The sequence below is a fragment of the Macrobrachium rosenbergii genome, chromosome 2, assembly GCF_040412425.1.
Source record: "Macrobrachium rosenbergii isolate ZJJX-2024 chromosome 2, ASM4041242v1, whole genome shotgun sequence".
NCBI lineage: Eukaryota > Metazoa > Arthropoda > Malacostraca > Decapoda > Palaemonidae > Macrobrachium > Macrobrachium rosenbergii.
Window position 1 is genome coordinate 21853319 of NC_089742.1, and position 25000 is coordinate 21878318.

The 25000-nt window shown below is 35.3% G+C and overlaps 3 protein-coding genes across 3 annotated transcripts in view; all 3 read left to right on the plus strand.

Moving 5' to 3' along the window:
- Positions 1-55: 55 nt before the first annotated feature.
- On the plus strand, positions 56-4067 carry LOC136843985 (gamma-butyrobetaine dioxygenase-like). The gene is made up of 9 exons (XM_067113004.1): positions 56-266; positions 769-880; positions 1078-1277; positions 1531-1662; positions 1891-2084; positions 2399-2504; positions 2634-2848; positions 3172-3332; positions 3717-4067. Exons 1-9 carry the CDS (start codon positions 195-197, stop codon positions 3875-3877), a joined length of 1353 nt encoding a protein of 450 aa, XP_066969105.1. The 5' UTR covers positions 56-194; the 3' UTR covers positions 3878-4067.
- Positions 4068-15829: 11762 nt separating this feature from the next.
- On the plus strand, positions 15830-17602 carry LOC136849590 (gamma-butyrobetaine dioxygenase-like). Its single transcript, XM_067122910.1, has 4 exons — positions 15830-16046; positions 16680-16791; positions 17014-17213; positions 17474-17602. Exons 1-4 carry the CDS (start codon positions 15975-15977, stop codon positions 17534-17536), a joined length of 447 nt encoding a protein of 148 aa, XP_066979011.1. The 5' UTR covers positions 15830-15974; the 3' UTR covers positions 17537-17602.
- LOC136842576 (gamma-butyrobetaine dioxygenase-like) overlaps positions 17579-25000 on the plus strand; it is a 37123-nt gene continuing 29701 nt past the window's right edge. Inside the window, exons 1-4 of the mRNA XM_067110112.1 lie at positions 17579-17605; positions 17818-18032; positions 18263-18423; positions 18717-18866. Coding sequence (XP_066966213.1) covers positions 17579-17605; positions 17818-18032; positions 18263-18423; positions 18717-18866 — 553 coding nt within the window. The remainder of the gene's footprint in view (positions 17606-17817; positions 18033-18262; positions 18424-18716; positions 18867-25000) is intronic.

Consider the following 25000-nt stretch of genomic DNA (forward strand, 5'->3'; position numbering starts at 1 on the left):
TTTGGATAGGCGCATATAAAAGACCGACTGGCGAGTCAGTGAGGCACAAAGCTTCATGACAGCGTCAGTGAAAGAGCTTCACACAGAAAGACAGTCTCGTCTGTTATACTGCCCTCAAAGCAGCAAACAAAAGAAGACCAACTAAAATATCATTTATTGCGAAAGTCGTTTCTACTGAAGTTTCTGGAAGAGAAATGGCACACCGTCCCACAGCCCGATCTCTCCTCAGCGGCGTAGCAGCTTTCAGGAATGTTGCTACCCAACAGGTTTGTTGTTCAATACGATTTTTTCTTTTGCCGCAAAATCATCGACACACGAATTGCGTCTTACTTCTCAGATCTGTCATTCCATTACCATTAGCATCTGGCAGTTTTATTATTATTATTATTATTATTATTATTATTATTATTATTATTATTATTATTATTATTATTATTTCATTTTGTAATCTTCATCTTTCCCATATAACAAAAATCTCATGCTCTTTGATGTTGCCAAATCATAATCTTTGTCAAAACACTAAAAATAAAAATTATTTTGGGTAAGCGCAGGATGTTAAAAAAGATGTTGAACCCTCCCCCACTCCAAAAAAACTGTGTCGATTAGTAAATTACATTGATTTAGATAGTTGGGTCACATCCCATTAACAGTGTCACCATAAATATCCAAGGTGACATACATATCTCTATTTGCACAGTCCTATATGCTTACATCTAAAAATACGTCCATGTTACATGGACAAGTTATTAATTTAGTAACCTACTCCAGGTGAGGCAGATATGCACCAAGAACTGCATCAGCTGCAAGACCACCCGATCTCTGAGTCTCGCATCCAAAGCCTGGCAACAGCATCAGGTGAAGGAAGCAGCGGACTTACCAGGTAAATATTGTCTTGGAACTGTGGTCTTTTTCATAAATATAATCTGATTTTTTATGGTAGTAAAGTTTATTCTAATTTTCACGTTATAAAAAGATAGGGGCATGCATGTTCAACAGAGAGAGAGAGAGAGAGAGAGAGAGAGAGAGAGAGAGAGAGAGAGAGAGAGAGAGAATATTTAAAGTTCCTTATTGTCCCAGTTCCAGGTGTCCCAATATCTTCTACCCAAGTGAGTAAAGATTCAGTGATTGTCAAATTCGTTGATGGCAGCGAGAGTCCGATGCCCTACGTGTGGCTAAGGGATAACTGTCGGTGCCCTGACTGCTACAGCAATGAAGCCTTGGGCAGGAAATACCTTCTGACTGACTTCGACGTTGATGTCCAAGCTTTGGACATTCAGGTAGGAAGCGAAGTCACCTGGTGAAGAAAATCTCTGTGCTATTCTAATAGGATTCATAATTGATAACATTATTCTTTATGAAAGTATTAAGTACATATTTATAGATTGACCATATTTATCTTTATATAACTAAGAGTTGTTACCCTCATGTGCATGTCTAATGTATATTGCTACGTAGTACTATTTAAATATTAGGAAATATATTAGTATTTGCAAAACATCGTTTAAATTTCCTGGTTTTGTTTTATTTCAGAGTAATGATGAGGTAATGAACATTAAGTGGAGCAACGGGCATGTGTCTGAGTACCCAGCCGAATGGCTCCATGCCCGGTCATTCACGCCAACAGCCAGGGCCTTAAGGAGGAGAGTTTATGCTCTGCCAAGGGTAAGGAGAATCACTGGGTTCCTCAATGTTCGTGTCGAGGGCTAAGTTCCCGTATTGATGATTCCATAGAAATGAAAAATAAGTAAATATATAAATAAAAAACAATGCATCTTGAATCTATGAAACTGAAGTAAAATTAGCGATTCTAAACGCACAAAATGAATATATGTGTGTGGATGAATGTGTGTATACATAAACAGAGAGTCAAAACACGTTTCCATTCCTCAGGAACCTTGGGGCTCCAACCACAAGCTTCGAGAGTTCGATTACGAGACAATGAAGAGGGACGATAAGGTCCTCCTCGAATGGCTCCTAACTATGGAGACTCAAGGATCAGCGATGCTCAAGAATGTGCCAGATATTGACGTCGCAGGACCAGAAATGATAGAACACATAGCATTTGTTAAACAGTCTCATTATGGGTGAGTACCTACAGGGGAATGGATTACGTTCATTATTATGTAGTTTATTTCAAAATTTCATAAATCATTATCAAATTGTCCTTTTACTTGACATTACTTTAAAACAAAAAATTAGGAAATCTCCTTTAGTAGTTAGCTCAACGCGAATGCTTGCTAGTTGGGAATTGTTACTGATTTTGTAAATAAATAAGCTTCTGGCATCATACTTCATAATGATACAACTAAATGCAGAGCTTATGTTGAGAGTAGTGCTTGTGTGAAGAAAAGTTTCCCAATGTTTTGTCATCTTAAAAGTACTCCGCTTTTCTCCACAGACCCCATTCTCCTGTGATCAATAGACCAAACACAAATAACGTCGCCTTTACCAACGCCAAATTAGGAATGCACAATGACCTTCCTCAGTATGAGCAAATGCCCGGGGTATGGATTCATATATTTGGCTTCTTTATTTTAACCACAAGAATATTTTGTTTATTTAATATTATTACTCACGACATGAAAATCCCAAATCCTCTGCCATTACTGATTTTATTATCATCCTTTCACCAGATCATCTTCATCCACTGCGTGAAGCAGCACATTGGCACCGGAGGTGAGAGCGTCATTGCAGATGGGCTCTTTGGCGCTGAGCTCCTCCGGAAGGAACACCCAGAGGCTTTTGAGATCCTGACCACCACTGACTCCTATTTCTGGGACAAAGGTCACGCCAACTTCTCGTGGGAGATGGACGAGTTCTATAAGATCTCTAAGTTCCCCATCATCACGTGAGTCTAAGTTTATAGTTTTTATAGCTCTCAAAGTTCCTATCATCACATAAGTCTTAGTTTATAACCTTCAGAAAACCTCGAAACAATTGGAGTTGGAGGTGCTATCTTAATAGATTACAAAGCAAACCGTAGGCTGTGATTGCGTTAGAAGAGAAATTTGAAAGTATTTCCACTCATTTAATAAATATTTTGAATGAATTAAAAAAAATAATATAGAAGAACTAAAAATTCCAACAAAATATCTAGACAAGAAGGCATAATTGATATGCTTATTGCTTCAAATAAGTTTGAAAAGACTGAAATTAAAATTGGTATTGCAGACTTAACAGCAACAAAGAGGTCATTCGCGTTGCTGTCAACAACGCCATCCGGGACTCCTACCTCGACCTGCCATCGAATAAGGTCAAGAAATTCTACGAAGCCATGAAGCTCTTCAACGACATCCTTTACGCTAACTCCTCAACCTTCAAGATGGACTCTGGTAAGCTTGGTCGATTGCACTCGCAGCATTCTTTTCGAGAAGGAATTATGTGCTCAGTTGCCTTTTTGATGTGAATGAACTCGATTACTGGAAAAACTGACAGTGCAAATATCAATTAGCCCTTCAAATGGATAAAGTTGTTGTTGTTTACAATTTTCAAAAAGGCTGATGTCAATCAGTGAAGATTTTCGTTTTAGTTCTGTTTTCTTTATTGGGAAATAACGTAAGATATATTAGTTTTTAGTATGACCTCTTATGGTTGGGCTTTCACATATGTAAATATAGAACAGTAAAATAGATTACTGAGAAGATAAATATGCAAATGACATCTTTTATCAAATAGAGAGGAACTGTCTCCTATATATCTCCTCATTTCCCATCCAGGTGACTTGATGACTCTGGACAACGTGCGATGCCTTCACGGCCGTGAGGGATACGAAGCCTTCAGCGATCGACACATCGAATCTTCTTACCTCGACTGGGATGAGGCTCGATGCCGCAGGAGGAAAATCCAAGAAAAATTAGGCCTCCTCCGTACTGTCTGAGGCCTATTTATTCTCCCTTCCTTGGCGTTTAAAAATTTTCCTCACTGGTGTTCAAAGCAACTTTGAGAAATAGGATTAGAAACGAATTCTGCAAGGAGTAAAATACGAAATATTATAATCAGGAGTTTGAAGAACACTATTCAAAGGATTTTCTATGTTTTATCTTAGGATATATAGCATCTTAAATATATATATATATATATATATATATATATATATATATATATATATATATATATATATATATATATATATATATATATATATATATATATATATATATATATATATATATATATATATATATATATATATATATATATATATATATATATATATATATATATATATATATATATATATATATATATATATATATTTATATATATATATATATATATATATATATATATATATATATATATATATATATATATATATATATATGAGGTTATTTTGTTCTTGGAACATGAGAAAAATGACTGACAAATGTTTGACTCTTCATTTTCACTCAGCTTCCATTTAACAGAAGTCGGAATTGTTCAAGTTCTTATGCTTTTATCGCTATGTATTTTGCTTCAACAGTTATTTCGTGTTATGTCTTTATATCACCTTATGCACTCTGTTTGTATATATATCATTGCACATTATTATCATCATCCACAAACAAAATCATCATGTCCATATTTTTTTATTTTTATTGAACGTTATTTAGTAATTTCTCATAAACTATTTTTGTAATTTTTCGATTAATAAAAATTCACGGAAAAAAAGTCTTTCTGTGTCCTAACTTCTTCATCAGAATTCCTTATAATTATCTTAAACAACTAAACTGAAGTGGCGAGTGTCCTTAAATGCATAGGAATAATCCATTTTTAGTTTTCCGTAAAAGAAAGCTATTGAGGTGGCTTTGTCTGTCCGTCCGCACTTTTTCTGTCCGCCCTCAGATCTTAAAAACATCTAAGGCTAAAGGACTGCAAATTGGTACATTGATCATCCACCCTCCAATCATCAAACATACCAAATTGCAGCCCTCTAGCCTCAGTGGTTTTTATGCATTAATTCAGCACTTTACCTTATAAAGCTCAATAATAATAATAATAATAATAATAATAATAATAATAATAATAATATTATTATTATTATTATTATTATTATTATTATTATTATTATTATTATTATTATTATTATTACTATTGTTGTTGTTGTTGTTGTTGTTGTTGTTGTTGTTCAGTATTTTACCTTATAAACCTGTTACCTTCAGATGTAATAGAGATACTTCAATATTCATAAGATACAAATAATTTTGAATGCTCCCTTGTGTATAAGACTACCATAAATGACAAAACCCAACCCCAGACTCTCTCTCTCTCTCTCTCTCTCTCTCTCTCTCTCTCTCTCTCTCTCTCTCTCTCTCTCTCTCTCTCTATGCTCCAGTACAAAATGCTGCGTAAATATTTGGGCAGGGAGTTTATTTCAATCAAAAAGTTTTATATTTATTAAGGCAATTACTGATATTTTATCTGTTCAGTCAACTAATTCCAAATGGCAATGTGTCTTTAAATTAGCAAAATATCAAGGGACAAATATTGTCTTGTTAAGAAAATCATATATTTTTTGAACGGAATTTCGTATAAATACTCAGACCTGACGTTTAACAGGGGTTGTATCTATATTTGCCTAAAACGAAAAACATTTCCATCTTTCCCTTATACATACTTGAAATTCAGAATCAATATCATTTTTATAACGTTTGCAAAAGCGCGTAGGAAGCAAATGCAGTGTCTGAATAGTTTGGCAATAATTGACGAATTTCCTTATAATTGCAGAAGACAGAGCACATGCATGACATACTAGATTATACCACCATGGTAGTTATAGGAATAACCAATTATCAACAGAATCATCATCGTTGCACATTAGAAAATGACTGATAAGTTAAACAATTAAATTCAGGAATATCATCTCAATCACGTATTCAGTCGTTTATTGTTGAATGGACAAATACATTTCAGATAACATCTATTATCTCTAGTTCATAGAACTGTACCAAAATACGTAAAAAATAAAAATAATAATTCAATTTTATCATTAGATTATTGTACTGATTAGGGCGACCGCGTGGCCACTTCCAGTCCTTTTTCCAGACAATGAGTTCAATGTATTTTTGCTCAAAACAGAGGAGCTGACGCCATCTATTGATAAGACGACGGCATTTTAATACGTGGGGGAGTAAGGGTGTCAGAATTTTTTTATAATTCTATTTTTCTCATAAACTAAAGAATCAAATCAACTAGAATATCTAGAGTACCATTTTATTAGAATAACATTCCCTTACATGTAAATATGTTAACTTAATATAATGTCAATAAGAAGTTTATAATCTGAAGTGAAGATCAGTTCCACCCACACTAAAAATTCTTTTGTTCAACTTAGCGCCACGTAGATGCAGGACTGCCAACAAAAAAGTAGGCATTCATGTGTTGTCACTGAGATGTATGAAACGATTCTGTTGGAACATAAAATATAAAATGCTAATACCCATTGTTTATTATTTTTAGCTTGTTAAATTGTAAATGAAGTGGTACATTTTCGTGGATTATCTTCGTCTTAAACCTAGTAAGTTGGCAGTTCTGACAGCACCGGGCCCAAGGAATGTAAACAATACCAACAAAAAAGTAAGAATTTTGTCTTATCATGAAGAAATATACAACGACATTCAGAACAATTTAAAAGTATAAGAAACAAACGTTTATTATTTATTATTTTTAATATGTTAAATAATATCAAAAGTGGTGCATTGATGGCGGATTCCTTTTTTGAGAATCGGGTAGGTTGGCAATTTAAACTGCACCTTCTCCAAGGAGGGAAAACAACTCGGTTCTTTTAACGTTTTACGTTGAGCGAATGTTTTTACTTAAAGCAGAGAATGATAATATATTCTAAATATATTCTAGCTCATTGAGATACGTAATGGATATATTTAAATGAATATATGTAAATCAGAATATTTAAATGAGTCTATTTTAATAAAAAATGCAGCAGGCAAGACAAACCGATATTCACGAAGTTTATAACCCAAAGGATGGCTGATGGGTGATGAAAGATGGTGGATGCAATAGAAGAATGGGGAAGGTAGCTGGAAGATGGGGAATCGAAGATGGGGGATGCAATAGAAGATGGGGAACGCATTAGAAGACAGGGGATGCAAGAGAAGATGGGGGATGCCATAGACAACAGGGAATGCAACAGAAGATGTGGGATGCAGTAGAATAGAATATGGGGATGCAATAGGAGATAGGGTTGCAATAGATGGTGGGGGATGCAAAATGATTCAGGATGCGATAGAAATGGGAGATACAATAGAAGACGGGTTGTAACAGAATATGGGGATACAATAGAAGACGACGAATGCAATTGATGATGTATTATGCAATAGAAGGCAGGGGATGCAATAGAAGAAAGGGGTGTAATAGATGATGAGGGATACAATGGAAGATGTAGGATGCAATAAAAGATGGGGGATGCAACAGAAGATGGTGCAGTAGAAGATGGGGGATGCAATAGGAGATAGGGATGCAATGGATGATGGGGATGTAATAAAAGTCGGTGATACAATAAAATACAGGGATGCAATAGGAGATAGGGATGCAATGGATGATGGGGATATAATAAAAGACGGTGATACAATAAAAGTCAGGGATGCAATAGAAGACTGAGGATGCAATAGAAGGTGGGGGCAATAGAAGACAGGGAATGCAATATATGATACGGGATGCAAAAGAAGACGGGGATGTAATAAAAGATGGGGGATGCAACAAAAGATGGGGATGCAATGTAAGGCGGGGATGGAATAGAAGATGGAGAATCCAATATAAGATGGAGGATGAAATAGAAAATGGGGATGCAATAGAAGACGGGGGATGCAATAGAAGATGAGGGATGCAATAGAAAACTGGAGGATGCAATAGAAGACGGGAATGCAATAGAGGATGGAAATGAAATAGAATATGGGGAACGCAATAGAAGATGGGGGATGCAATAGAAGATGGAAAATGCAATAGAAGAATGGGGATTCAATAAAATACGGGGATTGCAATAGAAGATGGGGGATGTAATAGCAGATGGAAGATGCAATAGAAGATGGTGTATGCAAGAAAAGACGGGGGATGCAATAGAAGATGGGAGATGCAATAAAAGACAGGGGATGCAACAGAAAGAAAGAGAGTCACAAACAAACAGACAGACAGAGATTTCAATTTAGTTTTTGAATGAGAATAAAAAATATTCATTACGGCGAAATAATATAAAACAAGATCAGGCCTAAAATGAATCTACTCATGATCAAGAATAGGCCTATTATACAGCATACATGTCATTCATTTTTAAAATGAGAACAAAATAAGACGATGAGTCACACGTACACACTTGCGCGCGCACTTAGAAGCCCGTACATGGGTGCTTACGTACACACACACGCACACACAAGACTCACGTACACAAGCCTTTAAATTGAGACTTGCCTACTAGCTCTTTCTCTACCCGTCTCTCTTCTCTCCCTCTCTCTCTCTCTCTCTCTCTCTCTCTCTCTCTCTCTCTCTCTCTCTCTCTCTCTCTCTCTCTCTCTTTATTTCTTTCCTCTCTTCTCTTTATTTCACTCATTCTCTCTCTCTCACTCTCTCTCTCTCTCTCTCTCTCTCTCTCTCTCTCCACTTTCTGCCTTTGATATTCCTTAATAGGAACCATTTCCATTTTTCCGTAAAAGAAAATTATTGAGATGGCACTTTTTCTGTCCTCCCTCAGATCTAAAAATCTTCTGAGGCCTTTTTCTTCTTCTTCTTTTAACGTGCTTGTTTTCCCATTTGTATGGGGTAAGCACGAGGAGCCTCGATGGCTCGGTCGGTAGAGCAACAGACTTGGACATCATAAGAAGTCTGTGTCGCGGGTTCAAATCCGCAGCCGGCCGGTCAGAGGGGCAGACACTTTGCTATCTGTGTAGACACCCCGGGATTATGTATGTAATCAACAGATAGGTTTGCTGAAAGCAAATGGGTGTAACAGACTAATACACACACAAACAAAGCCACTCCAACATCTTCTGAAAACATGACAGACTCCTTACACGTCTCGAACTGTCAGCCTAACCACTCATGTCTCCTCACTGCTGGGAGAAAGGGAGCTGGGGATTTGGCACGATACATTTACACATGTGCTACCGGGGTCCAATCGATGTCAGGCAGGGCAGCCGATCGAGGCTATGGCCTACCCCAACGCCAAATAAAAGTCCTTCAAAGAAGGCATCGTGCTTACCCCCATATGAAAAATGGGAAAAAGCACGTTGAACGAAGAAGAAGTATGGAGTAAGCACGATGCCTTCTTTTGAAGGACTTTGATTTGGCTTTGGGGTAGACTGTAGTCTTGATCGGCTGCCCTGCCTGTCATCGCTTAGACCCCGGTAGCGTATGTACATGTATTGTACCAGTCACCAGCGCCCTTTCTCCCAGCAGCGAGGAGTCGTTGCTCGGTTAGGTCAACAGTCAAGACATGTGAGGTGTCTGTTATGTTTTTAGATGTTGGAGTGGCTTTGTTTGTGTGTGTATTAGTCTGTAACTAACATTTGCTTTAAGCAAATCTATCCGTTAATTACATACATAATCCCGAGGTGTCTGCACAAATAGCAAAGTGTCCGCCTCTCTGACTGGTCGGCTGCGGATTTGAACCCACGACACAGACCTCTTAAGAAGTCCGAGATGCTGCTCTAACCAACCTGGCCATCGAGTCTCTTTAAAAACTAATGGGGCTAGAGGGCTGCAAATTGGTATGTTGATCATCCACCCCCCAATCATCAAACATACCAAATTGCAGCCCTCTAGCCTCAGTAGTTTTTATTTTATTTAAGGTTAAACTTAGCAATGATCGTGCATTTGGCAATGCTATAGGACAGGCCACCACTGGACCTTGGCTGAAAGTTTCATGGGCTGCGGCTCATGCAGCATTATAACAAGACCACCGAAAGATATTTCTATTTTCGGTGGCCTTGATTATACTCTGTACAGGAAACTCGATTGCGCCAAAGAAACTTCTTCTCATTTTTTACTTGTTTTATCTCAAAACGGAGCTCTTCACTGACTAGATTTGATTAAAGCAAAAAGTAATCACATTAACATAATGCAGAGTGCGAGGGAGCAGAATAACGAAAAAGAGAAGCGTAACAGAGAACGGAAACATACATAGAAATACATTCCGGTATACATACAGGCCTACTCACGCACACAAGGAAAAAATCTATGACACGAGAACAGGAAACTTTTATTACATTCTTTTATTTCGGTAACACTCATGGGATATTTTTCTTTCTTTTGTCTCGATGTTTCATCTTTTTTTTGTAACTTTTTCTTTTGTCGTATTTGTTAAAGAACTTTTTTTTCTACCCCATTTCCTCTGTGTGTAACTGTTGCTTTTTACACGGTTATTTTTAGTTTTCTCGTTACTTCGTTTCTCAGTGTTTTTCCTGTTTTTTTTTTTTTACTTGGAATTTTTTAAAGTCTTTCTTTTTCCACTCGAAGAAATAGTTGCTTTTGCAAAACTAATATTGTACTTTGGGTCTCCAGAATATTGTATCACAACACAACGGGCTGTCCATTGACTCAGCTGCTCATTAGCCATATTTGAATTTTAAAACCTTCCGTCTGGATTATTCTCTATTTTCGTCTAAATAGGTTTACATACCAATTCCTAATTCGTTGTTGCCACTGGTTATAAAACACGAAAAGATTGGAACTCCTGTCTTCGTCCAGTATTTTAGGCTTCGTAAATTTTCTCTGCTTAAGCAAGGTTACATTTCCTTTAGGCTTTTATCATCTTTATATCACTTTCTTATTTCATTTATATAGGAGTTTTGTTAAACAACTTTCACACTTCAAAAGAAAACGTGAACATATTTATACAATATTTCTAGTTCGTAATGCTTACAGATACCTGCATTAATTCTGTTTGATTTTATTCAGTATCACATTGTTCTTGTTCATTTGATTATGAAATATGAAAACAATGCCGTTTTCTTCTTAATTCGTTGTGTATAATTTTTGTTCTGTAACCTTATAGGCATTTGCTTGTTTGTCTATTTAATGATCCTTTTTCTAAACTTTCTACCGTGATTACCAAACAGCCACTGAAAAAACTTATATCCCAATAATCTTTTTAGGAATCCTGGTTTATAGAATCTAATCGGAACCATTTCTTGGTCCGCGTTTTTAAAAACTGCTTTCGAAATTCCTTCGTCTAAGTTTCCTTTCCCGTAACAATGCAGCTCAGTTGTAGTTCTCTAGGCTGGAATTTAAACGAGATAGATATGTATAGAGAGAAAGGAAGGAAGGGTTCTGGCGAAAGCTTTTATAGGAATATGGACAAAAGCTGGAAGTTTTCGAGATAGACAAAGGCGATGCGGATGGATGGAGCCGAGCTAGAAATTTGGTCATCATCATTCACAAAATCTCTCCAACTTTCTCTTTCGCTACGTTACTAAGCGTTCTTAATTTGAAGGAACTCAAGTAATCTCCACGTTCTACATTATGGTTTCCAAGTAAGTTTGTGTTGATCTTTTTTAGTAAATCTCAGATATCATCTAATGAACGTAATTACACAGACACGAACGTGTATGATTACATTTTGTTTGTATTTTTATCCTTTACTGTATTCCTGACCTCGATCTATATATTGGTCATTACACTTTTACATTCATTTTAAGGACTGAGGGTCATGCTGTTCGCATTTTATATTGACCTCATTTTTATGTGTGTTTCTTTGTTGAACATAGACTGATGCTTTCCCACATTTTAGTAATAATTTATGCTCTTCTATTATCTAAACAGAAACAAGGCGTGTCTTACTTCACTGACTATGGAATACTTAATCTGATAAAGACTTGTACAAATGAGACGATGCGATAATACTCTATAGGTCAGTGTCATTGCCAAATCTATCGGGATAATTCTTACTCACATATGATATCGTTTTCACGTCCTTATCTTGAGATACTGACAGGTGCTAAAGATTTTTAGTACCGACAATTATACCACCTCGTAATTCCTTATCTGTCTATAATCTCATTGCTCTTGTCTAATGAGTAATTTCTTCAGAAAGATCATCTAATGAAATTATGCCAGTTTTAGATTATTATTATTATTATTATTTTTATTATTATTATTATTAATATTATTATTATTATTATTATTCAGAAGGTGAAACCTATTCATATGGAACAAGCCCACTAAAGGGGCCACTGACTTGAAATTTAAGCTTCCAAAGAATATGGAGTTCATTAGGGAGAAGTAAAGGAGGTAAAGGGAAATACAGAAAGAGGAGATACCACTCATGAAAAGACAAATATAAGTTAATAAATTAATAGATATATAAAAATGTATTAAAATGCAAGGGGAACAGTATTAGGATAGGAATGCATTTCATCTTCACTTGAACTTCTGAAGTTCCAATTAAATGACATCCTCTGGGAGGCTGTTCCACAGTCCAACGGTGTGAGGAATAAAGGACCTCTGCAACTGAGACGTTCGACAGCGTGGCATATTTACTGCATACTGTTTCTGCTGTTCAGCGAATCCGGTTGCTCTTGGCAGGAAAAAGAGATCAGGGATCAGTTGTGAATGTGAAATATCTCTGTTGAAAGGCAGCTTATGAAAAAGTGACAATCAAGAGACCATCCGTCGATGGTCCAAGTCATAGCTGCTACTATTAGCACACAGAAAACGAAAACAGAAAACAGTAAACGAACCACTCTATCTAAAAGAGATAAATCTCTATTAATATTAACGCACATAAAACCGTCTTTATTTTTATCAGTACATAAATTGAGTGTTCTGAAAGGAAATACAGAACAGCTACTTAATCTAGGGTATTGTAACTCGGTTTAAAAGCCAAAACAGTACGGAGGAAGTCGTAATATAATGGAATATCAGTCAACCACAATACACTGCAAAACACTAGTTATGTCAACTGAAGCCACGTCCATGTGGAAAGGACAGACACGTGGAAAGGACAGAAGACAATAATTGCCAAGAGATTTTCCTGCCTGTGTGCAAGCACAAAGATGACTCACTCACTCCTGAAAAAGTTATCAAACTTTCCTCCTGAGACGGAAACTCCAGCTGGTGCTCAGAGATGTTATGCAATCTTACAGGTTTATCTTCAGCTGTCAGTTTATCGATCTTTTTCTTGTAGAGTATTTTTTGTTGACACTGTGTAATTAGGTCAAAGGGATGAAAGTGTGTTAAAGTGTCTGGATAATTGCGGATATGTTGATGTCATAGATACTCTTCAAAAAGAGATACAACCAGGGTAAAGTCTGGTAAAGAGAAGACTTGTGCGGTAGAGAGCCTCTTGAACATAGCTTTAACCTAATTTCACTCTACAGTTCTCGGAGAGGATGTTGCATACACAAAGTCGTATCATTAGTGTGTCGAGGAGGTTGCTTTCCTCAAAAGATATAAACTGTCAGTTTTAACCAGTTATTAGTAGACCTTATAGACAAGTTCACAGACAAAAGAAAATATTTCTTTATCTGAAACCACTTTCAGTGAAACCTCTTTCCAAACCCAACAGGGGATCAAATTTATCACGGGCAGATGAACAGAGCCCAGAGAGCCTCGAAACTCAAAACTTATGCCCTGACAAGAGGCAATGATAAGTTGTCCCATTAACTCCGTTAATTGATTTTTCTCGGACCCTGTAACTGACCAGACACTGCATTGTCAGAGCAAGAACAGACACTAATAGTGCTTGCCAAGATGAAGGAGGAGAACCTTCTGAGCCTTTTGTTCTCGTATGAGGAAGCCAGAAAAATGTGGTTTGGTTTTGTGAAGAATATTGATTGTTCTTTTCAGAAAGTACTCATCATTTGCAAGAGTTAAAAAAAAAGTGGTGTCGGTCGTTGCTGTATTTGGAAAGGATATATAGATTAATTATTGTGGATAGAAAACAAAAGCTTAAACTTTTAGTTGATTATTAGAAAATAAATACTAAAGTGATTTCACCATTATTCTACTTTTTAAGATTTATAAACATTCGATTAGCCTTTAAAAACACTTGCATTTGCATATACGTGTAAATTTGTTTATAAACATACACAAACATAGCAACCTCATCATACCATCAAGACACCTGAGATCGATCCTAAAGGAAGGCGGCATTAATGGACTAGGCTTGTTTCATGACAGATTCATTGTTTCTTTGTTGACCTAGGCAGTGAATTAGTTACTCGGTGTTCTGTCGACTACGGAAGAACAGAGGTTAACACTCGACTGCCAGCTATAATGGATGTATGTGTACAGATACGCCTCCTTAAGGGAATTCTACTGCGTCAATCAACTCTATAATGAAAACTCTTTCTGGGGTCCGAGCTGAGTAGCCTATAAAGCTGTAGTCTTTCTAGTACCTTAATCATTCTGTCGAACCAGCACATCGTACTCTTATTGTTACTGTAAAAACGCCTGAGTTGTTCACACATTTCAATTACAGTTTTCCTCTTAATATACGATCAGAATATTAAAAGTCGCAATGCACCGCGTCCAAAGCTCTTTTGTGGCCATGCCTCAGGGAATCAGCAAGCGAACCACGAAGATAGATATGGAAATATCTTCCTGGGTGGAACGATACTTCACGACAGAGAATATATGTCCGAGGATATTCAAAAAGGTTCTGAGTATTGGTTTATACACGACAGGGATGGTGATCAGCGTCATAGTGTTTTGCCCCATCTTTGATGATTTCTCTTATAAACCATTACCATCCACAGTTACTCGATGTTTTATTAATATCATTAAGTTGCATAGTTTTCTGGCATATTCAGTAACATTACATTCCTGCACAAGGCTTGGGTCGACATCTGACTTTTGTTTCCTGTAGAAAACTTTTCCATATCTAAAATTTACGTCGTATGTAACCTTTGCTGTTGTGACGTCAGTCAAACATAGCAATCAGTCAAATTCTACATATACAGGGACTCAGGAGACCGTCAAATTACTTAATGGCCAACCTTCCTGGTACTGGCAGCATTTTCTGCTTTTAAATAATAGCACAATTACATGATACAGAGTCAGACTGTTGTGAGGCTTCTGTGGCTTTTTACTCTAATTGATTCTTAATTTCTACAACAAAACTCTGTTTAATCATTAAGCAATACCAATATTTCAGATAACAGAACGCTCTTCAACCTTTTAGGAAACCATTTGTTAAATAACTTCTTTTTCCTGGCACATTCAATTTGATTTCTTTTCAACATGCTCACAGTCAAAACTATTATCTAAGGACGCCGATGAGGAAACGTCGGTAGACTTTCAGTACATGTCAGTGCGCTCAATCATTCTACACTAATCTTCTAACAATTTTCTCAAAATATTGTCTAGCCCAAATATATATTTTTACTACTGTAAATATATTATTTAAAAATAGTATTTAAATCCTATATTTGTTTGGGAGATATGTCGGTTAATATTGTTCTCTAAGAATATTCCATGTTGGAATTACTTTACGGAGGTAATATTAACTTCCACGTGTCTACATCCGAATTTTGAGAGAATATTTCTAGTTTAATTTAGATTTACAGTATTTTAGGGCTATTTACTATGGTAGCATTTACTAGGAAAGCACAAACACGTGAAACTGATCTTAATTATTTACCCTCCGTTTAGTCTCATCATCGGTAACAGTGTAGTGCCACATTTGTTTTTCGTGAATTAGTATTAGCATGAATCCATTAATCTTTTCTAGAAGATTCGACGAATGATGGAGGCTGCACTCTGTGAACTACCCATTAATAAGAAAGCTTATCAAGAAGGAGGAGAAGCGTAAGTGACGTAGCAACTGACAAGAGGAAGATCAAGTCCACCTTTGGATCCCCACATATAAAAGACCGACTGACGAGTCAGTGAGGCACAAAGCTTCGTGACAGTGTCAGTGAAAGAGCTCCACACAGAAAAAGAGTCTCGTCTGTTATTCTGCCCTCAAAGCAGCAAACAAAAGAAGACCAACTAAACAAATATCATTTATTGCGAAAGTCGTTTCTACTGAAGTTTCTGGAAGAGAAATGGCACACTGTTCCAAAGCCCGAGCTCTCCTCAGCGGCGTAGCAGCTTTCAGGAATATTGCCACCCAACAGGTTTGTTGTTCAATACGAGATTTTCCTTTGCCGAAATGCCACTGTCACTTGTGAAATTGCGTCTACTTCTCAGACTATTAGCATTTGATGGTATATTATTATTATTATTATTATTATTATTATTATTATTATTATTATTATTATTATTATTATTATTATTATTATTATTACCTCCGTTTTTGTCGTTGTTTTTGTTGTTGCATCTTATTGTCGTTTTTTTTAAGAAACTTTTATTAGTTAATCCAAGCTTTTCAATTACGTTTATTATAGTTTATCTTCATACTAGGACAAATACAGCATATGCATCATAAACTACATTTTTTCAGTTTGTTAAAATTCATTCCTGTCATATAACAGCACTTTCAATTTCTCTGCTCCCTTCCAATCGTCATCTTCGTTCAGGAACTAAATAGAAATTTTCAGTGAATGAGCTAATGCATGATAAAAAGAAATTGTTGAAACTATGGAAAAAATACCTTTCTTGTTTAGTAACTTACATTGAAGTGTATAATTAATTTACTGGTAATCAAAAGTTCACCATGTGTGCATATATTTGTACAATCACATATGCACTATTTGAAAGAACATGTTCACTTTATAGAGATATGAAATTAATTTAGAAATCTGCTTCAGGTGAGGGGGATATGCACCAAGAACTGCATCAACTTCAAGGCCACTCGATCTCTGAGTCTCGCATCCAAAGCCTGGCAACAGCATCAGGTGAAGGAAGCAGCGGAGCTACCAGGTAAATATTGAGCCTTTGAACTGGTTTTATTTTCATCGATGTAATCAGACCTATTTGGCAGAAGTAAGTTTTTTTATTTACCATTTATAGAAAATATACATATGAATATTTAAACATTTTAAGAGAGAGAGAGAGAGAGAGAGAGAGAGAGAGAGAGAGAGAGAGAGAGAGAGAGAGAGAGAGAGAGAGAGAGAGAATATTTAAAGTTCTTTATTATTCCAGTTCCAGATGTCCCAATATCTTCTACCCAAGTGAGTAAAGATTCAGTGATCGTGAAATTCGGTGATGGCAGCGAGAGCCCGATACCCTACGTGTGGCTGAGGGATAACTGTCGGTGCCCTGACTGCTATAGCAACGAAGCCTTGGGCAGGAAATACCTTCTGACTGACCTCGATGTTGATGTCCAAGCTTTGGATATTCAGGTAGGAAGTGAAACCACGTGTCGATGAAAAATCCAAATGGTATTCTCACTGGATACATAAGTGATGACATTTCTCTTGACGAAAGCACCATGAAATTGTATAGTTGGTGACCATATACTGTATATCTTTATATAAATAAGAGTTGCTACTTTCACATGCATGCCTAATGTATATTGCTGTGTAGTACCATTTAAATATTAGAAACATATATTAGCATATGTAAAACACCATTTACATCTTCTGGCTTTGTTTTATTTCAGAGTAATGATGAGGTAATGAACATCAAGTGGAGCGACGGGCATGTGTCTGAGTACCCAGCTTAATGGCTCCATGCCCGGTCATTCACGCCAACAGCCAGACCTCTCATGAGGAAAGTTTATGCTCTGCCAAGGGTAAGGAGGGTTACTAGGTTCCTACAAGTTCGTGTTAGTGATGATGATTACATAAAAAATTTTCAGTATATTCTGAATGCAAGATAATCAAATAAAATTAGAAATTCTGAACATGCATATCTGAATGAGTCTAATTTAAGTAAGGGTATTTATAAAGACATGAAAATCCAAAATCCTCTGCCATTACTGATTTTATTATCATCCTTTCATAGATCATCTTCATCCACTGCGTGAAGCAGCACATTGGCACCGGAGGTGAGAGCGTCATTGCAGATGGGCTCTTTGGCGCTGAGCTCCTCCGGAAGGAACACCCCGAGGCCTTTGAGATCCTGACCACCACCGACTCCTACTTCTGGGACAAAGGTCACGCCAACTTCTCCTGGGAGACGGACGAGTTCTATAAGATCTCCAAGTTCCCTACCATCACGTGAGTCTCTGTTTGAAGGTTTTATAAAACCTCTTTCTTAATAGAATACAAGGAAAATTCTGGTTATGATGATAAGTTAGAGAACAAATTTACCAGAATTTCTTCCCATTTAAGATGTTCGCTTTGAAGAAAGACGAAGAATGTTAATGAACAAATTAAATGTTCAATATAATTTCTAGACAACAAAGGATGATAGACTGAAGATACTGAAATTAAAATTGTTATTGCAGACTTAACAGCAACAAAGAGGTTATTCGCGTTGCTGTCAACAACGCCATCCGGGACTCCTACCTCGACCTGCCATCGAATAAGGTCAAGAAATTCTACGAAGCCATGAAGCTCTTCAACGACATCCTTTACGCTACCTCCTCAGCCTTCAAGATGGACTCCGGTAAGCTTAGTTACTTGCACTTGCAGCATTCTTTTCGAGAAGAATTATGTGCTCTATTGTATCTTTGATATGAATGAATTCGGTTATTGGAAAAATTGACATAAGTTCTAATTTTAATTTACTGGTAAATAACGTAGGATATATTAGTTTTTATTATGACCTTTATGGTTGGGCTTTCACATATTTAAATATAGAACAATAAAATAGATTATTGAGAAGATAAATATGCAAATGACGTCTTGCATCGAATAGAGACGAACTGTCTCCTTTATATCTCTTTATTTCTCTTCCAGGTGACCTGATGACTCTAGACAACGTGCGATGCCTTCACGGCCGTGAGGAATACGAAGCCTTCAGCGATCGACACATCGAATCTTCTTACCTCGACTGGGATGAGGCTCGATGCCGCAGGAGGAAAATACAAGAAAAACTAGGCCTCCTTCGTACTGTCTGAGGCCTATCTGTTCTCTCTTTTTTTTTCATTTATAATTTTAACCTTTGATGTTCAAATAAACTTTTAGAAATAAAATTCAAAATACATTATATGAATAATTAGATAGGTAAAAAATTACAACAAAGGATTAGGAGAATGCCGTTCAAAGGATTTGTATATCTGATTCAAAGACTGGGAATATCTTGAATATATACATTCGGTTTGTTTACACTTTTCAATTACATACTCAGTTCATAATTATGACTATGTACCTTGTAATTTCTGTAGTGTCCAGTTACTCTTATAACTTACAACGTTAGAGAAATGACCGACATTTTTTATTCCAATTATCAAATTCACTCTATCATGTACATATGTTTTCATTTCTATATATTCTGTTTCATGGATATTTTGTCTTCATATTAAAATTATACTCTTCAGTGTATATATCATTGTACATTATATGTGCAGCTTCCATAAGCATAATTATCATGTTCATTTTAAAGGAATATAGTTTTTCAGTTATTGTGGTATTTCGACAACGAATTTCGTATTAGTCTATACTTTCTCATAAATTATTTTTGTAAATTTTCAAAGAATTATAAAAATTCATGAATCAAGGTCTTTCTATATCTTCACTTCTTCATTAGATTTTCTTATGAAGATTATCTCTACAAAGCAAAACTGAAATGATGGATGTCATTGAATGTTTTTCAGCTGGTAAATTTGCATGCTTGAAAGCACCTGCGCGTACGAGACTGTCATTCAACTTCAATGATCAAAAGAAAACGTATAAAATCACTACAGTTCATTAAAGATATGAGCTCAAGGACGACACATTTCACCACTGAAGGTCATGTAAACAACATTAATAAGGTTTTAAGTTTTCCCTCGCTCTTTTATAACACTAGAAAAAGTTAAGGATAAACGAAAATCAAAGTTATATTAACAAGGAACCGCGGAAGGGAAGACATGACTGAAACTGATTGATCTAGATTCCCAGTCAGAGGCAGAAAACATCCTTCAATACAAAAATACTTTCTGTTAATTAAGTTTTCATTCAAAGACAAGAGGAAGGTGCAGTTCTCTTTCGACACGCATCAGTGAAAACATAAAAGAAAATATTTACATAAAATCTCGAACGTGACCTTGACCCGGTTCCACATACCAAATAATAAAATGATTTATATTGAAAAATTCTATTCAATAGTTTTCATGCAATGCTCCTAACAGACATCCAGAGAAATAAAATAAAAAACATAACCGCTTCAGCAGAGATAGATAGATAAAGAGTAAAAAACATTAATTTACAAGCAGCTCTATTCATATTGCGTACAGTAAGCTTGGATAAATTCACAAAACAGAATATAATACAAAACATATGCAGACATAAATCTTGCCGGTAATATATCCTTTGCTTCATTTCAAAAACCTATTTTTCAGAGGTGCAGATAAGCACACTCACGCACGCACAAACACAGACACTTACAGAAAGGTGCATAAACGTACACACACACACACATATATATATATATATGTATATATATATATATATATATATATATATATATATATATAATGTGTATATATATATATATATACACACACACACACACACACACACATATATATATATATATATATATATATATATATATATATATATATATATATATATATATATATATATATTAATTAAGAAAATGACGTTGGATATGCGGACGTACAGAATAAATATAGAAAATGAGAATCTCATGAGGTGAAATATATCTATGACACCAGATGAGACAACTCAGTTGCATTTTCATATATTTCATTTCATTCTTCTTTTCGTCTTTCTGTATCTTTTCACCTTCCATACGATCTCTATTTTTCTGTCTTTATAATCGTTTTTAGTTTCCTCTTTGAGTCCTTTCATTTTACTTTTTCATTCTGTCTTTTGCTGCATTTCTTTCCTCCTTCCTTCCATCTAATTATCCCATTTCTCGACATTTCCTCTCCCTTGTTCGACTCTTTGTATTTCCTTTTGAGAAATGCATTTGATTTTTTGGTTATATTTTCATCCTCGTTCATATTAGTTCTCCACATGAAAAAATTCACGCATTCACATAAGGCATATTTTAACAGGTAATAGATTTTTCTAGCCTACTTGTTTTAGTGACAGGTAGATATTTCATCAGTTTAGTTTACTAAAAATTATTTTCGTTGAAAAGTATATCTTAGTTTAACCAGACCACTGAGCTGATTAACAGCTCTCATAGGGCTGGCCCGAAGGACTAGATTTATTTTACGTGGCTAAGAACCAACTGGTTACCTAGCAACGGGACCTACAGCTTATTGTGGAATCCGAACCACTTTATGACGGGAAATGAATTTCTATCACCAGAAATAAATTCCTCTAATTCTTCATTGGCCGGTCGGAGAGTCGAACGCTGGGTCAACAGCGTGCTAGCCGAGAGCTCTACCCACCACTCCAATGAAGAACTTATTTTCGTTGAAAATGCACCTTAAGGTATAACTGTGGGAAAACGTTTTTATCAAAATATTCCCATGGACCAAAAATCAGGTTCACTGCGCATTTGGTTGTTGTTGCTGTTGTTGTCTGGAAATAAAGAGTCAAGGTAGCTATATAATTTTGTCCTCAAGAGAAAACCATAGACAGAAACGTTATGTTTTCAGTTGCGAAAAATAAATTCTTATATTTTCCTTTCGTAACCTCTACAAGATTTTGAGTCTTTCAGATTTTTTTCGTAGATGTTCTTCACAAATGCTCTCAATAATCTCTTCAGTATTAATAATAATAATAATAATAATAATAATAATAATAATAATAATAATAATAATAATAATAATAATAAGCTCAAATGACTAAGAGATTAGATATTCACACATTCTTTTCCAAAGGAAATTTATAGTTTCATTCGTGATATTAATAATGGTGAAAAATACCTCTAAATGTCATAAATAAATATGTATATTATATACAGAATGTTTCGAAATTAGAGCCCTCCCCCTCTACAGCATAAACTAAAATTGATACGGACAAAAACAAAAGTAATTCAGGACAGGTATTTATTTAAGTTTCTCTCTGAGTATTTAATATTTTGTGTGGCCTCCATCTGCCTGTACCACAGTCTGCATTCTTGAGGGGTATGATTTCAGCAAATCGCAAAAAAGCTGAGACTCCAACTCCACTTCACTGAGCACTCACTTCGATCACCTCTCTTCGCAGGTCTTTGAGGCTTCGTATACCATCATAATTCACTGTGCGCGCTTCAACACTATCCTTTAAGATACTACCAATGTTTTCACACACATTAAGGTCAGGGGAGCTACCTGGAAATTCACTTGACGAGAAGAAAACGATACCGCTGTTTCGAAGCAGCTCCTGTGTCTGAAGAGCCTTGAAACATGGTGCCTTATCATGCAAAAATGTGACTTCTTCAACGGATAACACATTTTCATGATCTTTGAGGAAAGGAAATACTCCGCCAGTAAGCACAGTTTCTCTGAATTATTCGCCATTCAATGACTGTCCTTTTTCTTTGATGATCCACATTAACCGTTTGGCTGTGAAACAGAGAAAAATTCCCAAACATTCAGGAAATTTCACAACTTGGCGATAGTGCACGTCATCACTGATATCATCCAACTTTGCAGCCCAAATGATGTCATTTTTATGATTTGGCTTCCTGACTGTGTAAATGAAGAATTCATCTGATGCGGCAACATAGAGAAAGTTAGCTTCATCCCAGTCTTTAAGAAATGAACCACAAAATCATGTACGGTCTTCTCCCTGTTGCTGAGTGATGTTGGGCTTGCTGATAACATGAAATGGCTTGATATCAGATTTTTTCAACTCACGATATACAGCACTATAACTTCTCTTCTTTCCCCTTTTTGTTTCTAGTTCAAGCGCCAATTTACGTAAAGACTTTCTTGGTCTACCCACTGCCTCAGCTATGATGTCTTTTGACTCCTGAGAAAGGACTTCAGGCCTTCCAAGGTTCTCACTCTTTTCGTGATGACAGTCATGGATTTTTGTTCCAGTTTCTTTTAACAAAGGATTCATCTCTTTTAATATATTTAGCTATTCAGGAAAGTAAAATGAGGGATGCACCAACATTCCTGGCCTCTCTGAAGGCTATAGCCCGGATTCGGTCAATCCATCTGATTTCTTCCGAGTTGTTAGCCATGGCTGTATCTAACTCCGTCACCCAGTTTGAAAATACAAGAAATGTAAAATGAAAAATAGCTTAATAGGAACTTAAAATAATGCACTTGGAGATAGGCTATAGCAGAAAAACTTCATAATTTTCCATTTGTTCTGTGGAGGGGGCTCTAATTTCAAACACCCAGTATATATATATATATATATATATATATATATATATATATATATATATATATATATATATATATATATATATATATATATATATATATATATATATATATATATATATATATATATATATATATATATATATATATATATATATATATATATATATATATATATATATATTTATATATATATATAAATATATATATATATATATATATATATATATATATATATATATATGTATATATATATATATATGTAAGTGTGTTTGTATATATATACATATATATATATATATATATATATATATATATATATATATATTAACTTTATCACATACACAATTGTTCTGTGCATTAGTAGATTTACTAAAACACCGGAAACGGCTTTGAAGACAGCATATCTAGAAAATCGTATACTCCACAGTAGCAAGGAAACGAAGAAAAAACGTAAGAAAGCACGGAAAACGGTCACCTAGGAGGAAGGATCAGAGAAAGACCAAGGTCAAGAGGGGTGGAGGTCATCAGGAAGAGCTAGGCGATTATAGGATTAATAAAATTACCCAGCACACAGATATAAATACAGCCGGACTACGCGTCTGCTCATTGTACGGATACTTGATAATGTGGACTGTTTGTCCAAGAAAGCTTGTAAATTTTTGAATAAAAACTCCATTAGATACCATCCAGTTTGAATGAGGTCCTTTTAGTATATATATATATATATATATATATATATATATATATATATATATATATATATATATATATATATATGTATATATATATAATTATATACACACATATATATGTATATATACTCTGATTCCTAAACAATTAGGGAGACTGATGCTACTTTTAAGAAAAAGTCCCAGATGCGTAGATAAGAATTCCCTTCCTTAGTTTTATTCATGATATTAATAATGGTGAAAAATACCTCTAAATGTCATATATAAATATGCATATTATATATTGTGACGAAGTGTCCAGTGTCTGTTCTTCAAATCAAACCTGATATCTAAGTGCTTGTCCCGGAGTCTAGTGCACCATTTATGTATGGTGACCCCGGAGTGTCCAGTGTCTGTTCTTTAAATCAAACCTGGTATCTAAGTGCTTGATATTTGATTACCAAACTTACCATTTATTCTACAATTATAGTTACCTCACAAAAAGCCAGACACCTGAACCCTCATCACACATACAAGGCGACTGATTTCTCTAAAGGCAACAGTGATCCCTTATAAACTTATCAATCATGAAAGAAAGCAGATTAAGTTCGTTAAACAGGTGTGAGGTAAAATCTAAGGACGTCACTCCATTAACATTATAAAAGTTCAAGTATTTCTATTTATTTCATTTCCCTGGTTCGAACTCACTTCAATTACTTGAAGGAAAACATCTCACTTACCACTCTATCTCTAATTCAAATCAAAATTACTGGTGGGTCAATGAATGAAACTCTGATATAATATTTTAAATACAAAAATTTATTTCTAAATTCAAAGATTATACATGACATTTAACAGTCTCAGGGAAATTATTATTACTTGAAAACAAAACACAATTGGATTAAATCTGAATTAATCATCAGTCAAAATTAAATCAGAAATTAATTTATTAATTAATCAAAAATTTATTCAAGAAGAATTTAAATTGTTAAGTAACAAAATTTCAATTCCCAGGTGTTAAACAAAATAAGGCAAATAAATCAATCATGTAAAAATGTGGATACAAAAGACACAGAAATATACTCGGCAAAGATTAAATATCAAAAAATGTAAAGCAAAAATTAAGGCA

Coding starts and splice junctions, on each gene's coding strand:
- LOC136843985 (XM_067113004.1), top strand. CDS start 195: ATGGCACACCGTCCCACAGCCCGATCTCTCCTCAGCGGCGTAGCAGCT. Junction 1,663..1,890: donor GAGTTTATGCTCTGCCAAGG/GTAAGGAGAATC, acceptor TCCATTCCTCAG/GAACCTTGGGGCTCCAACCA. Junction 2,505..2,633: donor AGTATGAGCAAATGCCCGGG/GTATGGATTCAT, acceptor TCCTTTCACCAG/ATCATCTTCATCCACTGCGT.
- LOC136849590 (XM_067122910.1), top strand. CDS start 15,975: ATGGCACACTGTTCCAAAGCCCGAGCTCTCCTCAGCGGCGTAGCAGCT. Junction 16,792..17,013: donor GGAAGCAGCGGAGCTACCAG/GTAAATATTGAG, acceptor TTATTATTCCAG/TTCCAGATGTCCCAATATCT. Junction 17,214..17,473: donor TCCAAGCTTTGGATATTCAG/GTAGGAAGTGAA, acceptor GTTTTATTTCAG/AGTAATGATGAGGTAATGAA.